The following is a 17,268-nucleotide window of genomic DNA, read 5'->3' on the forward strand; positions in this document are numbered from 1 at the left end:
TTCAGCTGCTCTCCAGAAGTAATATATATTGTGTAACATTTAAGCGAGTATTGCAGAGTGTCTTTAACATGATTATTACCCACTCAAGCCATTTATTGTAAATGAACTGTGTTCACTTTACTATTTTATATCACTGTTTAGATATTTGATTAAAAAAACTGTGAGTGAATGGTAAAGGATTGGTTGAATGTAAGATCTCAGTAATACGTTAATTATTTACTCTAAGTAAAGACAAACCTGGGCCACTGCAGCGCACCTGGGTGTGCTGTGTTCTCCCTGTATCTGTGTTGGTTTTCTGCTGAGTGCTGGTTTCCTCCCACAGTCCATCAACTCGTGTTGGTAGGTGGACTGGCTGCGTGACACTGTCCACAGGTGTGAGTGTATGTAACTGGGTGAATGTGTTAACTTGCCATATGTTTTGAGTGTGTGCAAAATTGCCCTGTGTTGTGAGTGTGAGGGAACGAAAAGAAGGAAGGACAGATAGAAAGATGGAAGGAAAGAATGAAGGAAGGAAGGAAGGAAGGAAAGAAAGACAGACAGTAATTTGCTGTGAATCTGTAGCAGAGATATCAGAGTTGAACTGTATGTGTCTGTTACAATTCTGTTGCAAACCATACACTGAACCCTCGGTGACACCCTGTTATGTGTGTGTGTGTGTGTACTTGTCTCACACTGCTGCTGATCCTGACTCAAAAGGTAGAGTGATTAAATATATACTGATCTGGAAGCTGCAGTTAAATTTCATGTGAATGTACAGTCATTAGACTGACCACATACTGGTCATTTAAGGGGTTAACTATCAGAAGAATGGCAGGGTCTTATATAATAGCAGATATGGCTGTGAAAATACAGGGTACTGTATCTATACAAGGTAAATGACCCAGTCCTTGTTCTGACCCCACAGGTCGTGATGAAGAGGATGTGATGAAGGGGAAGAAGAGTTTCCGCACCCAGGCTGTAGTCAGTCAGAACACAGAGTCCGAGCTGATGCTGGAGGGCGAGGATGATGCCGTCAGCCTGCTGCAGGACAAGGATCTGGACAATCTGGCAGGTGAGAAACATGCATCCATTCCTGGACACATGGAGTAGGTCTCAGTTAGCAACAAAAGAAACAACAAAACGAAAAAAGCAACAAAAAAATAAATAAAATAAAAAATTCCGCTACATGGAATTGGTTCAGCACGTCTAGACTCGCTTTTAGCTGGTTGCTTTTCCACTAGCACAGCTCCCCAACGCCAGTGACATCGCAAAACCCTATCTCTGACTGGAACCGAATGCTTTGAAAACCACAACAATGCCGGCGGTAACTTTAGACACTGTTTACTCATTGTGTTTTCGCGTGTTGTTTTTGTTTTTTGGACTGAACATGCACCACAGTTCTCACAGATCACTTTTCCTTGTTGCACATTTGGCTTTCGCTGAAGATTTTCATCAGCCACTGACCCAAAGAGCATTTGAACCTTTCCAAAACACCTCGGGGTGATTAGGTAGATGTTGCCGATGTGAGTCAGATAAAAACAGAAAGCTGGTGTACCTTCTGAGATTTTACCAGCAGACCGTTTGTGCTGGTACATCACATTTAGTACCTACTTGCCTCATTTGGAACTGTAAGGTTCCAGGGACCAGGTACCAGATTTGGTTCGAGTCGAGTCGGGTCGTGCAGGTTCCATGCAGTAGAAAAGCACCACAAATTCAGTTCTAAGCATTAGCTAGAAGGGTTTTAAGCCCCCCAGCTATGAGCAGCGGAATGGTAGAATATACTTTAGAAAGATGGAGCCAACAAGGTCTCCAAAAGTGAGCAGAAATATCACTTAACTGAGCACTTATAATGTGTAGTTATTTACGTTCACTGTGTGTGCTCCCTTCACTAAAACCACTCTCTAAATTCACAAATCTCCTGAAGAAGAATTACAGAAACAGCACTAATTCAGGAAAATAAATGTGTACAAAGAGGTGATTCACGTTGGACCAATACCAGAGCCAGTACAAAACAATACAGAGAAGTGCATATATGTGGATGTACAGAGAGCCAATCAGAATACAACGGGCAGAGACCTGACCAGTGATGCCAGTTTAGTGCATTGGGTGTCTGCGTCTCTATCAAATTGTGGGCGGAGCGTCTGTGGCTGAGACCAAACACCTAACAAAGCCATTTCTAATCTTTTGGAGGTTACAGTTAGGTTTTGGTTTAGATTTGTTGTTAGGAATATGGTTAGGTTTAGGATTAGGTGTTAGGGGTTTAATTAGCATTAAACAAGTGCAGAACGCTGCTGTTTCTGATCTTTTGGACGTACATTTATATAAAATTAGGGTTATGGGATGTAGCCATTTTTGTGTGAACCTCAAATAATGAATTTAGTATTTTTTATATGTGCCAACTATATTTATTACAAATTGTATGAATATACAAACTCAGTATTTTAGTATTTTTAGGGGGAGACTAGTGAAGATTTCAGAATGCTGAAAGGTGAGTGTTTTAAGGCTTTAGTAACCGACGTTTACCTGATGCTCTGAGATGAATCAGCCGAGCCAGGAGGGATTATTTTGCTGTGGAACTGTGTGATGATGAATGTTTGACAGGCCGGTGTGGTGTATGTTGCTCTGGACTGTGTTCCTCTGATGTTCTCCTGGCTCTGAATATGTGTTTATCTCTCCTTCAACTCCCTGTTTTTTTTTCACAGTTTTCAGAATGTATCTTTTTCCCTTTCAGCACATTTCTGTCCACAAGTTGTTATCTCCAGAGGCAAGTGAGGCTATTTTTAAACATTCACTAATTCCACCGAGACCATTAATCATTAACTGGAGTTAAATGGTTGAATTCACAAAGTCATCTACTGAAAAAAAAAAATATCTACATAAAAGCAAATTAACCCAAAATAAATAAATTAATAAATATATATACCCGTCAGCCAAAACATTACAAAGACCTCCTTGTTTCTACACACTGTGCATTTCATTAGCTCCAGTGACCATACAAACACCCTTCTAGTCCTATAATAGTTTTACAGTTACAGACTGTAATTTACCTGTTGTTCTGCATACATTTGAAGCCCCCTTTCACCCTGTTCTTCAATAGTCAGGACCCCCATAGGACCCCACAGAGCAGGCATGAATTGGGTGGTGGACAGCGGTGCAGTGACACTGACGTGGTGGTGGTGTGTTAGTGTGTGTTGTGCTCGTACAAGTGGATCAGACACCGCAGTGCTGCTTGAGTTTTAAAAAAAAAACATTGTGTCCATTCACTGTGAACTCTGTTAGACATGACAACCTCTTTGGTCCGCATTGTAGATGTAAAGTCTGAGCCAGTAGCTCATCTGTTGCTGCACAGTTTGTGTTGTATTAATATTTTGGCTGATCTGTGTATGCTAATGAGTTGATTTGTGTTTTTAATCAGCTGTCAATCAATCAGGTATATGAAATAAAGTGTTGTGACAATGTGAATATATCAGGCTCTCTGTCTGGGAAGAGCCTGGTGTGTTCTCCCAGTGTCTGCATGGGTTTCCTCCAGGGTGAGTGTGTTATGTCCTATGATGGACTGACCCCTCTGACTCTTGATGACACCCACAGAGACCCTGACCAGTATTAAACGGTTACAGAAGAAGAATGAATGCATGAATTAAATAAAAATTCTCAATTCTGCTTTTGAAAAATCATATAACTAACCACAGCAGGAGTGCAGATGTGATTGACTGTGTAATAGAGTTTAAAAATGACTAATATATTTCAGCAGAAGTAAATGTCATTCTGTTTGAAAAATAATAATGTTCAAATTTTATTCCTAAGTTGCAGTTATAACTACTACCCACCTCGGATTGTGGTTTGGGAATGTGGCTCCTGAATGAATGACGCTATCAAGTACATGTAATTTAGTGAGTAAACTCTGCAGTTGTAATAACCGAGCCACAGCTGGCTGGCTTGCGTCTTTGAGCTGGCAAAGGTGCATTAGCACAGAGCACTTCCATCTGTTGTGAGACTGGAACTCTGTGATATATGCACCACAACTCTGCTGCAGACGTCTTATTAATTATGCCACAAATTGTCCTAGTGGGACGCCAGTACTAGAGCCATTAGTTTATTACGAGATTAACAACTGTGTGTACAGTGCGACGCAGAACCCAGGCTTTACAGGGATATAAAGCAGTCCAGTGACCTGGTCATCTCTATCAGGGATCATGTTTGTGTTTAAAGCTTCACTGTTTTGTCTTCACTGCCAAAAGTGCAATTGTCCAAATTCCCTCTCCGTTTAATGGCAGCTCTCTTGAGCCTTTTTCTGCCAGCTTACAGAACCCCAGAAGCATCCAGAAAAACACTCAACCGCCAGAGGAAAGTAAGCCAACCTTCATCCACAGCTCAGATACAGATCAGCCCTGCATCTTCTCTGATAAGTGTGTTTAACGGCTCGCAGAAAATCACAGCCTGAAGCTAGTGTAAGTGTTTCGTGAAGCTGCTTCAGTCGAATACCGCTGCGTCTTCTTATAGCCTCTGAATTCTTGAAAATGTTTTTGCTCTGCTCCAATCAAAGAAATTAAAGGCAGCCAGTGGACCAAGGTTCTATTTACGGCTCATCGATTCTCCATGCCCTCTCCTGCCCCCCCACCCCCAAAGCACTTCTTTTCTCAGCCTCGTTAATGAAGTACACGGCATGGCAATGTACAGCACAATTTCAAAGATGCACTTTGTTTGGAAAAGCAAACAACAGATTTGATTATAACTGCAGCTTCTATTAAACTTGGAGAGATGCCGAGGTTATGTTTATTGAGAATGTCCACAAATAGCATCCTTTAAAGTCACTGAACATATTAGTTAGCGTTATATGCTGTAATTCATTCATAATAATAATAATATTAATACCTTTATAAAGTGCTTTTCTAGAACCCCAATGCACTGACAATATTAGGACACCGAACAAATAAACATCATAAGACAAACAAAGAAAAACAATAAAAAAAGGTGCAAAACAGGTTACACACATAAATAAATAAATAAATAAATAAATAAATAAATAAAAAGTGTGAATGTGTTGGTTTAACCCTTTCCAAACCACTCCTCATGACAGTCCAGTATTATTTGAGCTTATCATCACTAACTAGTTTCACTGAGTAATAAATACTTTAATATGTTAAATCCATACGATCAAGGAGAACATCTGGAAACCGACTTTGTTCTTCACACTCATCACTTTATCTACTACTTTAGAAAAAATTTACTGTAAGTACTGTATTTATCTTTTTGTATTTGTTTGTAATTATATATAAATGTATACAATGTTTATGTAGTAGATAAATTATTTTATTTTTTCAGGAAAATTCATAGTTAAACCTGTATTAATTAATTAATTAATTAATAATTCCCTCATGTAAATAAACTTGTGTATTTCATAGGTTCACTTTTAGGTGTAACCTACAGTTTTATAAAAGCAGTGTCTTTGGGGCATCATTGACCTAGCCCTCAGTTTTAAATGTGGCACTGTTTGGAAATGTTTACAGATATGCCAGAAGCATGCATATATAAATGTATATTGACATATCCAGACATAGACTACATGCAACTAATAAAGTGGCCATTGATGGTATAAAAGTTAACTTGTAGACTGCATACGTTCTGTATTCAGTAAACAGACATGAAATAAATAATAAAATAAAAATAATTCAACTCATTTCAGGTTTTTATCATTTTCTACACAGTAAATTCACCAGTGTTATATCAACACTATTAGTGTTAACTTAACACTGAGGGGGTTACATTATTACACTAACAGTGTTAATTTAACACTGGTGAACTTACTGTGTACACTATTAGGGAGCATGAGTTCCAAGAATGAATGCATAAACACACTGCAGATATTCATCACATGTCTACATTATAATTTGTTACATAGGAAAGTAAAAAATCCTGGCCATTTTAAATTTTGGACCCTAAGTTTAGGCCCTAGTATTATGGCTAGATTTAGGATTACAATTAGATCTAGGGTTAGGGTGAAGTACGAATTCAAATGAAGGCCAGCTTGGGTTAAAACAGGTCTGCTGCTCCTCACATTGTGTGAATTGTCATGAATAAATTTATCCACACCATCTTACATTAATTAACATTCAAATGTGAGGAAAAGTCAGCTGACTCCTGTAAAGATAGCATTTTGGAGATGACAATAAAATCATGAAAATGGACAAAAAATTATTGAAAAAAAAACATAAACATAAATGAAGAGATTTTTTCCAGTCATTGTACAGAACTATTTACATTACTCACTAAAAGCCGATTACTTTTGTTGGAGGTGTCTGAGGGGCTGCCTTTACTGAGACTGTGGAAAGCACATGCTGTTTTGTGTTCACTGATGAGTTTGTTGCTGCTCTTGAAAACCTACAGCAGACGTTGGATCAGCGTTTCACTGACTTCAAGACTCGCAATTACACTTCCCAGATATTTGAAGATCTGTTTTCCTTTGATGTGGACAGTATTCCAACTGAGCTTTCGATGGAGCTTTTAGATCTGCAACAGCGCACTGACCTCAAAGCAAATAGGCGTGAGGGAAAGCAGATATGAATTCTTAGAAACAGTTTCTGAGAGAGCTTCCCCCATCCTCCCCAGAGCTGTCCAACTGTTTAAATGAGTCTTGTGTCTCTTTGGAATAACTCTTCACCACTAGGCGCCACAATAAAAAAAAATCAAAGCACAGGTCCAGACTCCTCATGATGCTCATCTACAATTTTATTTATTTATTTATTTATTTTTTGTGATTATCACCATCCACTCTGGACATGACACTGTGTGTTACGATGGTATGAATGGATCAGACCCAGCAGAGCTGCTGGAGTTTTTAAACACTGTGATATCAACAAGATGAACCAATGAGGTAGGTGTCTAACTGAGTTGGCAGTGCTTGGACAGAGTTTTTCAAAACTTAAGCAGCACTGCTGTGTCTGATCCACTTAAGCGAGCACAACACACATCGCTTTATGGGAGAGTGGGACAGAGAGAAGGATCTCTTTCTTAAAAGCAGTCAAAGGGAAAACACCCCTTGTTTGTACATAATGTTGTACAACATCTGAACTCTTTTAAGGTGTAAACATTTCTCACTCTCATTTCCACTCTCCTAAAGCAGACAGACAGACACACACACACACACAAACACACACTGTTAGTGTTTCCTCTGCTGTCTGTACTTCTCCTCTCCTCCACAAGGGGCGCTGTATCATATCAGACCGAGGCAGTTTGTGTGTGTGTGTTTCTGATGTTGTTTTCTTGCTACATGCTAATGCTAGTGCTAATGAGTGACATTGTCAACAAAAGCCCTTGGATAGCAGTGCAGTGGGCGTGGCTGAGGTTATTGGAGCCAATCAGAGTTTAGATCTCTTGCTGCTCAGCCAACTCCGAATACACACACTGCTTTTATGGGACATGAGCCCTGCCCTGATGTGTTCCCACACAAATAGAACATTTATGAGAGGCAGACCTAACTCTCTCTCTCTCTCTCTCTCTCTCTCTCTCAGCCAGGAACAGTTACAGCTGATTATTATTTGTTGTTGCCTTCTGAGCCATATTTTCATCATCGTATTCTGGAATGAATTTAGGTACATATTTGTTGCTGTAGACAGTTGGATTGTGGAATATAACATTTATTCAGTGTCATAGATATTACTATTATATAGATATATAATCAAAAGTTTGGACACGCCCACTCAGGGAGGGTGTCCTTTGTTTTGGGCCATTTTCCACATGTTGTGAATGTACAGTACCAGTCAAAAGTTTGGGTGACATCACATTAAATGCTTCTTGTTTGTTTGTTTGTTTGTTTGTTTGTTTTTATAATTTTCTACATTGTAAATGAATGTGGAAGACATTAAAACCACAAAGGCACACATATGAAATTATGTAATAAACAAAACAGCGTTAAGCAAACCAGAATATATTTTATACTTTAGATTTTTCAAAGTAGCCACCGTTTGCTTTGATGACAGCTTTGCACACTCTCTGCGTTCTCTCAGTCAGCTTCATGAGGTCGTCACCTGGAACGGTATTCAGTGAACAGCTGTGACTTTGTCAAGAGTTAATTAGTAGAAGCGCTTGCCTTCTTAATGTGTCTGAGACCATAACTTGGGTTGTGCAGAGGCAGGGGCTGGAACACTGTTCTATAGAGTGAACAGCCCACACACACACACACACACACACACACACAATATATATATATATATATATATATATATATATATATATATATATATCCCGTCTGTGTTTGATATGAGGAGATTTTTTTATTAGCTTTTTTCCACAGCATGCATTTGTCTCTTGCTCTTCACTCCAGGGACCTGACTGCACTGATAATAATCTGTCTGCACCTGTTTTTCCTACACAGCATTAGTGCAGAAACAGGCTAATGTTCTGCACAGGCTTTAAAGGAACGCTGTGTAATATTTTTGCTTTAAAATTACAGTTCCAAAATCATTGTAATGCTTCGCTGACCTGTAACAGGAAGAATAGAGCCTGTGTTGTTGACGCTCTAGGCTCAACACTGCAGACACTGCACTGTGTAACTTTTGGAGGAGGGTAGGAAACTACCTCACCTTCTCCTCCCCCCACTGGTTTCATTACAGTGTTGTAAAAATCAGTTACACTAGGGGGAGCCACAGGGGCTTTTTAGTGCTATTAAAAATAATTTAGTGCTATTAAAAGTAGACATAATAATAATAATAATAAATAATTATTGGATTTAATTTTTAGTTGTATTTTGTCAATTTTAATGGGAATCAGACAGTTAACTTGTAAGACAGAATGTTATTATTATTATTATTATTATTATTATTATTATTCATTCATTCATTCATTCATTATCTGTAACCGCTTATCCAATTTAGGGTCGCGGGGGGTCCAGAGCCTACCTGGAATCATTGGGCGCAAGGCGGGAATACACCCTGGAGGGGACGCCAGTCCTTCACAGGGCAACACAGACACACACACATTCACTCACACACTCACACCTACGGACACTTTCGAGTCGCCAATCCACCTGCAACGTGTGTTTTTGGACTGTGGGAGGAAACCGGAGCACCCGGAGGAAACCCACGCGGACACGGGGAGAACACACCAACTCCTCACAGACAGTCACCCGGAGCGGGAATCGAACCCACAACCTCCAGGCCCCTGGAGCTGTGTGACTGCGACACCTACCTGCTGCCCCACCGTGCCGCTATTATTATTATCATTATTATTATTATTATTATTATTATTATTATTGTTATTAGTTACATTAATGGGCTACTTAGTGGTGTAAAGTCCAGGGAGTTTACACACCACAGGGGAATCCTGATGTATCCCATTCTCATGTAAATGTATTAATACTACATCCCAATTATGAAACAGTCCAGAGAGAGATTAGGAGTAATCCTCAACTCTCTCTCTCTCTCTCTCTCTGATGGGTTATGTTTCATTGTCTCCCATTCCATCTCACCTATTTCTAACCCTATCCCACCGTACTGTGGATGATGTGAGGAGAATGGAGAATGGACTGTAGCTTTAGCAGAGATATGTGCAGAGCTGGCAGAGAGAGAGGGAGAGGTGAGGGGAACACTGTTCTCTGTGCTGTAAAGGGATAAATATAGCAGTGCAATGAGTGTTGGAGCTCAGTGCTGCCAGTCTGCACAACCAGGCTCAGGCTCAAATAACACACGTAGTTTAAGACAATGTGGGTCCTTGCAGTCATTTGGTTACAGAACTGCTGTAGCTGTATTCACCATGAAGCATAACAACAATAAAGTTAATGTTTGAGGCGTCTGAGAAAGGTTTGTTTTTTAAAAAGCTGTTTACCTGGTCACAGTGGAAGACTCTTGGTATTTGGTGGTTATTTCGGCTTATCGTATTTCATGTATGGGCTGATCAGACACAAGTTATATTTGGGATTTCCTAGATTGTGGAAAGCAGAAAACGCATTTGACGGCTGTAACTGAAATACAACAATAAAGTCTCTGCAGATGCTGCTGGAAAACCATGTATGTTTGAAAAGAATTAAAGGTGTAACAAAGGCAAAACTCAAAATGCTGGAATTAAATACTATTATATAATGTTTTTCATTTTAAAATTAATGCTTAAATATATGTACCTTTTTTATTTAATATTTTGTTTGTTTTCTTTGATATGACAAAAAAATTATATATATATATATATATATATATATATATTGCCCATTGTGACTGTACATTAAGCAGAGAACGCTAAATTACACAATCAATCATTTTAATAGATTTATGATCTATTTTTAATTATAATTTATTTGATTTAACCACCCATCACTATATCGATCACTTGTTATTGTGTTGTACATTGGTCACAGTATGTGTGTGTGTGTGTGTGTGTGTGTGTGTATGTGCAAGCCTGAGGAGCTCTGTGAAGGAGCCCAGTGGGAACTGCAACCCAAATCCACATGTAATCTTGCAACAGTATCGGCCATAAGTGGCTGAGGAGCTCAGATTAAGATTGATGAGACTTTAAAGTGGCTCTCTGGAGTTCAGGGGATCGATAAATATCCCAATTTACAACAGAGTCTTCATGGCCCACACATCACTGGGCAACCATGTGTGTGTGTGTAAGTGTGTGTGTGTGTCACAAAGAGGCCAAAAGAGGTCAAAAAAGCCACCATAAATGTTTAGAGAGTGTATACTAATATCATTTTGTAAGGTTGTGATATGCTGAGATGGGGTATGTAAAGGTCTGATTAGATTAGGACAGGGATTAACAGAGAATAACCAAGCTGAGCTGTGTGTGTGTTTGTGTGTGTGTGTGTGTGTGTGTGTGTGCGAGAGTGTGTTTAGGTTGGTTTAGAATATAGCAAAACATATGCAGCAAATAGAATAGGCTTCTCACAAACACAATTCCCTTGCAGCACTGCACTGAGGAAATGATTTGTTGTTTAACTCACTGAGGTCAGCAACCAGTCTGCCTTAAAATGCTAAGCTCATTGAAAGTGATAGAGTAAATTAACAACAACAAAAAACCCAGTCTAATCTGAGTTTTCAAGTTAAAAGCTGACTTGCCAGGCTGGGGAATTATATTAATGCCTTACAACACCACAATAATCACATGAGGATTGATATAGCACTACTTCTTTTGATTACTCATACACAGCCCAGCCAGTACAATGTAAACGAAAATATACAGTACAGTTTGGTCAAAGTCTTAACACACTTCTGACTTGAAGTTAAACAACAAAGCCTTGTTTTAATCCTTCTAGTAATTTCATATACAACATAGTGAAGGCCAGCAGTGGTCATGCATTCTGGAAACGCAGTGTGAACTGACTGGGTCTAATACAATGACGTGGATCAGTAGTAGGGATTAGGTTAGGATATGGTAAGGCTTCAGTTTAGGCAAGATGTAAGTTTAAGGCATGTCTATGTAAAGTCCCAACAAAGCATGAAAACCTGTGTATGTGTGTGTGTGTGTGTGTGTGTAGCACGGCAATCGTGGCGCAAACATGCAGCGCACAGGCCTCATGCATTTCGAATTCTTACAGAGCATTTGTGGAAGGGATTTGTCGCGTTAAGCATCCAGTCCACCTTAAAAAGTTAAGCTCATTGAAACTGAAATGTGTTATTTAACAACAACACACAACCCTGACTATATCTGACCAACTATAATGCTATAGTGTGGTTTATTATGGCGTAATACAAATTATAAATATTACTTACGCAGAAATATGCAGCGATTTCATAGCTCTAATATTATGTGAAACGAGGTTTTGACAGGTGCGACAGTTTGCCTTAAAATGGCGGAATCTTGCGCACTTGCATGTTTTATATAATCTAAATTTATGTTTAAATTTAGCGTTTTGCTCCTGCCCTTCACGTATTTGCATATTGATGCAAATTGTCAACACTGCTGTAAACTACTTGATTTCACGGAAGTGTCAACATGAAAATAACAATGGAACTGCCTTGTGCTACCGTTATCCAGGTATTTATTAGACTAGAGGAAAGAGACGATGAAACATAGTCCACCACAGAAAGAGAGATGTGTTATGGATGTAAGATTTTTCACATTAAACAACCTGATATCGCTCCTAGTGTATTATAAACACATTGGCCAACTTGGACCAACATGTCGGTCTCACGGGTTTTCTGCCAATCACGCACGCGCTATTTCTAAAAGTATGGTTATAGTTAGTGGTAAGGCATTAACGTATGCATCACTCGCTAGGCCCTGTTTTTGGGAAACATTAGCGTATTTATTTATTTAGCGATGTCAAAAAACTGCATATGGCCGGTTTTCTGAAATGGCGCCCAAATGGTTTGTTTTTGTAATTTTAACGATTTCCTTCTGCATCTAAAATATTAGCGTTGTGGATTAATTTGCGGTGTACTTTTGATAAGTTAATATAAGAACAGTTTGTTTATTATAATAGTTTGTGTTATTGTTATGGTTCGTTTTTGTTGTTATTATTATTATTGTTGTTGTTGTTGTTGTTGTTGATTTTTCATATTAACTGTCCAATTTATTTTCCAGTGACGGGATGCCTTAATATGGTTTGTGTTGATGTACATATAATTATTAATATGTCAGCAACCTTAGTCGTGTTACATGCACATCTCCGGTGTTCGAGATTGTTCCGCGGCCCTGTGTACTATGAGATACTGATGTGTTCTAATATTTCTGAATCTGAATGCCCCCTCCCCCACTCCAGGTCCTGTGGTCCTCAGCACCGCTGCCCAGCTGCTGGCCCCTGTACTCAGGGCTCGGGGGACACTCTCCATCACCACCACTGAGATCTACTTTGAGGTGGATGAAGAGGACCCGGCCTTCAAGCGTCTGGACCCCAGAGTAGGCCACACTTCTTTATTCTCCATCACTCCGTCCCTCATTCACTGTGTTGTAGCTCTCACTCCAGCGCCAAGCGAACGCAAACGTTTGGCAACAAGGGGAAACAGTAACTGAGGGTTTTCGTTAAATCCTTGTAAACGCAATGCTATTCAATAATAATTATCTGTATAATACACGCGCAAATATTTATTCCCGCTATTTTTTATTTATGTTGATGTTTTTTAATGTCGGTGTAGGCCTGAACAAACAGCCTGCTCAAACTGTACCTTTTTCTTACTGTTTTACTAAAGTGCATATAACTAAGCATCCACTATAGACAACACACTGCTGAATATTGCGATGCATAACTAACGTATTGACAAAACGTCACAAACGCAAATTATAAAACGCGACAGTTGAAAACCGGTAAAAAAAAATATTTTAGCGATTTTTTAAAAATAATTTTATAAAACAAAACCATGCAATGAATTTGCTTTGCCGTTGAGGAATACGCCTCCTTTAGAAAAACAACAAAACACGTAATATGACCAGGAGTGCACAAAATATTTGCACGTGACTCCATTCCCTGCTGCAGTGTTGTGGTTTAGTTCGTCAGTGCTGATGTGTATTGGGTGTAAGTGAAGCATTTGGTTAAGTGCCACTCTCAGGTGTGTAAAGATGCATCAAGAACAAACTGAGAGCCACGCGTGCATAAATAAGTCATATCATGAAAATGTTTTACCGATTAAAAGAATACATTGTGTTCCTTTGATCGGTTCTCTGTTCCAAGGCATTCATTCTTGGCTCGCCTAAAAAGCAGCCGTCCTCATACACTGCTAAAAATGACCCTCAATTAAAGATGTTTTGATTTGCTAGTAAATTAACCGGATACTCGAAATGTCTATTTATTAAAACCCCATTGCGCTGAAAAATATTGTTCCGATTTCGGTTGTGTGTTTTGAGGTCATAACGGAATCATTATTAGCACACAAATAGTCCTGTCTTTTTTTATTAACTCTTTAAATAAACTCAGAGACAGAAATAATAATAAAAAAATCCAATCACAATGTTATATTCCAGTGTATTTCAAGTGCATTGTTTTCAGATAAATTTTTCCATATATATAATATTCTCATTTTCAGCTTTTATCATGGAAGCAAGGTACAAAAAAAAAGAAAAAAAGAAATGTGGAATATATTTTAAATAAAAATTCAAGTATAAGCTTATGGAATGTCTAAAAAAATATAACAAATAGTACCACCAAAAATGTAAACTCTAGAAATGAGAAACTTGCCATCGACAATAGTTAAACTATCACTGATGCAGATCTAAAATGTGTATAAATTGTTTTGTTTTTTTGTTTTTTATTTAGTTTTTGTTTTGTTTTGTTTTTTGTTTTGTTTTGTTTTTCATCCTCCATGTCAGAAATAATACAGGCGAATGTTAAAACAGGTGAAACTTAAACCTCTATTGACGTGTCACAGAAACAACATTCACAATTGTTTTTTTGTTTTTTTTTTTCAGACCACTGGAATCACAATCTACAAATGTTTGTATTTACAGTATAAAAATGTACATTGTTTTCAGAGTTGGTCGTTTTGCCAAGGCTGGTCATTAATGAGGAGCACAGGTCTGGTTAGAATTTGTTGCTGATTAATAATAATAATAATAATAATAGTAAAACTAAATGAATGATGAATAAAACCGTTCTTGTTTTGACGGTTGTACTGTTGCTCTTTCAATCGAGCGACACAAAAACTGCTATGACACGCTTTTATCAAATAAGAAAAACGGGGGAAAAAGCCGAAAAACAGTTATTGGGAATATCACATTTCGTTTTTTTTTTGCTGAAGAATATGTTCTTCAGTCCAGACAACGCTCAATCCGACACAGGCCTCACAGACAGACCTTGCCTCAGACTCAATGTAAAGCAGCCCAGTTCTTCTGTTTAAATCCCCAAACCATAAAATCCTTATCCATAAGGGAATGATGATTTTTGCGGTATTTGTGTTAACTCGGGTCCCTCCTCATTTTCCACATCTTATTTTTACGATTTATTCTCACTATATTTTTTTACTTCCATGATTTTATATGGGTCAATATTTCCCTCCAATTATATTGTTTATTTATTTTTTATACAACATTTAACAATGCTGAGGTTTGGTCATACTATTCCTATGTTTTTACCTCAGGGGTGTTGGTCAGTATTTCCCTTGCCAGTTCCAAAGTCTTCCACATCAAATTTAGTGTTTTTTTTTCCATGTGATGATTTTAAATATTTACCTCCAAGGTTTTAGTGTTGGTCAATATTTCTTTCCAAGTCTTTGATTCGACAAATTTCCTATTTTTGAATGTGATTTTACCTCATATTTTCTCCAGTCTGTTTTTTTTTCGTAGTGTAGCGTAAGTATTTCCTTATCGAGGCGTTCAGTCTTTGAGTTCTTATTTTTTTTGTTGTTCTCCAGCCGATGTTATTTTTTATTCATTTATTGTTGTCTTTCTCCAAAGTCTCCAAAACCTAAATCACACGTTGGAACCTCGGTTGTTGTTGTTGTTGTCGATAGTTTAGATGTCCCCAGCCTTTTTTTTTTCTTCTCGGATCCAAGTCTCTAAAGTTTCACATCTTGTTTGTAACGCTGTTTATCTCAGAGCTTCTCGAGGCTCTTGGGATTGGTGAGGATCTCGCGGGCGAGCCTCCACGTCTGCTTGGCGGCGTTCTCGAGCGCCGAGTGCGGCTTTCCCTGGAAGAGGTCCAGGCTGGGCAGGAAGTAGTGCGGGCAGCGGCGACACTGAAGACACGAGATCAGCTGCAGCAGGATGCCGTTGATCCGGTCGCCGAGGCACGCCTCATCCCAGTCGCTCTCGCGCGGGTGCTTCTCGCACTCGTATGACACAAGCGTCTTCATGTGGTAGTTGTTGAGCGGCTGGCCGGGCAGCTCCAGGTGCCGGTCCCGCAGCGTCTTCAGCACCGAGAGGCACTTCTTGCGGCAACCGCCCAGCAGCAGCCGGTTCTCGGCCTCTGCGAACTGCAGCACCCACGCGTCGCTCTCTGCCGAGCTCTGCTTGCCGTTTAGCGAGTAGCACTCCTTGGAGAGCAAATTGAAGCCCTCGGCCTTCACCTCAGCCACGCGGTTCGGGCCCGGCCACGGCACGTGCGGCAGCGGCCAGTGCGCGGCGCTGCGCGGCCAAATCCCCGTGCACTTGAAGGCGGGCGTGATTTGAACGACGTAACGGTCCCTGATGCGCAGCTTGACCTCGCTGGTGTCCGCCACCATCTTCACCACGTCCCGGTAACTGCACTTGTCCACGGCCTGCGCCACCAGCGTCTGGAAGCGCGAGCGGATCTTGCGCGCGGACAAGTAGCCGGACGCCGTGATGAACTCCACCCAGAGGGACATGCTGCGCTTGCGGCCGTCGCTGAGCTTAAGGACGGCGCAGCCCGGCAACGAGCCGTCGTCCACGAAGTTGAAGACCCCCATCTGGTTGAGGTAGAGCACCACCTCGAACTCGGTGGGCGACACCACCTCCAGGCCCTCGTAGCGGTTGTCCAGCTCGTTGAGCGAGCTGATGAAGCGGGGCTCCTGCACCTCCACCTCCTTCAGCACGTCCGACACCACCTTGCACACATCGCGGATGGTCTTGGCCACGCTGGCCTTGCGCGCTTGGCACTTCTCGGTGTAATACTTGTTCAGGTGGTACGCGAGCTTGGCCTGCGCCGCCAGCATGTTGGGGCACAGCTCCGGGTTGTACACCGGAGGCGGCTCGCAGTACGCGGACGGATCCAACGCGGCCACGGACACGGGAGCCAACTTTAGAGAAAAATGGAATAAATCAGCAGCCAAAAAAAATAATACAATTTAGAGCGCCAGCGAAACACGCACACACTCAGAGGTGGACGCCTATTCGTGCGTCGTGCGCATGCCGTGCGTCCCAAGCATCAAACGCGTCTTCTGGGAAGTGAGCGGGGAGGGGGAGGCCCGCGCGCAAACGGGTGCTAAACACAACTTTAGAGGAGAAAAAAAAGATATATCATAAAAATTCGGGCATGGCACGCGGATCCAGTGACACCGACCACAACGAAAAATCAACAGAACTGCTACATTTGCGTCATGCGCATCCCACACGTGAAAGCACGAGCATCAAACGCGTCTGAAGTAGAGGAGCTCGCGAGCTGGAGAGCCACACACAAACTCCCCCCCAAAAAAATAAATACAAAATTGAAGTCCACCCGTTTCCAAAGCGAAAGTGAAAGGCCCGAGTTCACGAACCGTTCGCTTGTTTCTTCTTCTGTTTCAGCGCTCGTGCTCCGCTGATGTGAACTTGTTTGAAAGTGTGTGTTGAGTGTGTTGAGTGCCCTCCTCCTCCTCCTCCTCGCCGTCGTGGTGTGTTTTGAGATCTCTCACACACACGCCGGAGTGAAATGATGGAAGTGGGAGGGGGCTATCTCCCGGCGCAGCCAATCACGGCGTGCCGCGTCACTACCGC

The 17,268-nt window shown here is 40.7% G+C and overlaps 2 protein-coding genes across 2 annotated transcripts in view; one reads left to right on the forward strand and one right to left on the reverse strand.

Annotated features, from left to right (window-relative positions):
- The window catches only part of nbeab (neurobeachin b), a 342,438-nt gene that overhangs the window by 210,255 nt on the left and 114,915 nt on the right, over nucleotides 1–17,268 (forward strand). Inside the window, exons 39-40 of the mRNA XM_066660786.1 lie at nucleotides 905–1,051; nucleotides 12,668–12,804. Of these exons, the coding sequence (XP_066516883.1) occupies nucleotides 905–1,051; nucleotides 12,668–12,804 (284 nt within the window). The remainder of the gene's footprint in view (nucleotides 1–904; nucleotides 1,052–12,667; nucleotides 12,805–17,268) is intronic.
- Nucleotides 1,025–17,230, reverse strand: mab21l1 (mab-21-like 1). The gene is made up of 2 exons (XM_066660799.1): nucleotides 15,147–17,230; nucleotides 1,025–1,072 (listed from the first exon to the last, which is right to left on the reverse strand). Exon 1 carries the CDS (start codon nucleotides 16,506–16,508, stop codon nucleotides 15,429–15,431), a length of 1,080 nt encoding a protein of 359 aa, XP_066516896.1. The 5' UTR covers nucleotides 16,509–17,230; the 3' UTR covers nucleotides 1,025–1,072; nucleotides 15,147–15,428.

Source organism: Hoplias malabaricus, chromosome 1 (genome assembly GCF_029633855.1).
Source record: "Hoplias malabaricus isolate fHopMal1 chromosome 1, fHopMal1.hap1, whole genome shotgun sequence".
Taxonomy (NCBI): domain Eukaryota; kingdom Metazoa; phylum Chordata; class Actinopteri; order Characiformes; family Erythrinidae; genus Hoplias; species Hoplias malabaricus.

Bases quoted from the DNA above. Each gene is read 5' to 3' on its own strand.
- mab21l1 (XM_066660799.1), bottom strand. From the start codon at position 16,508: ATGCTGGCGGCGCAGGCCAAGCTCGCGTACCACCTGAACAAGTATTAC.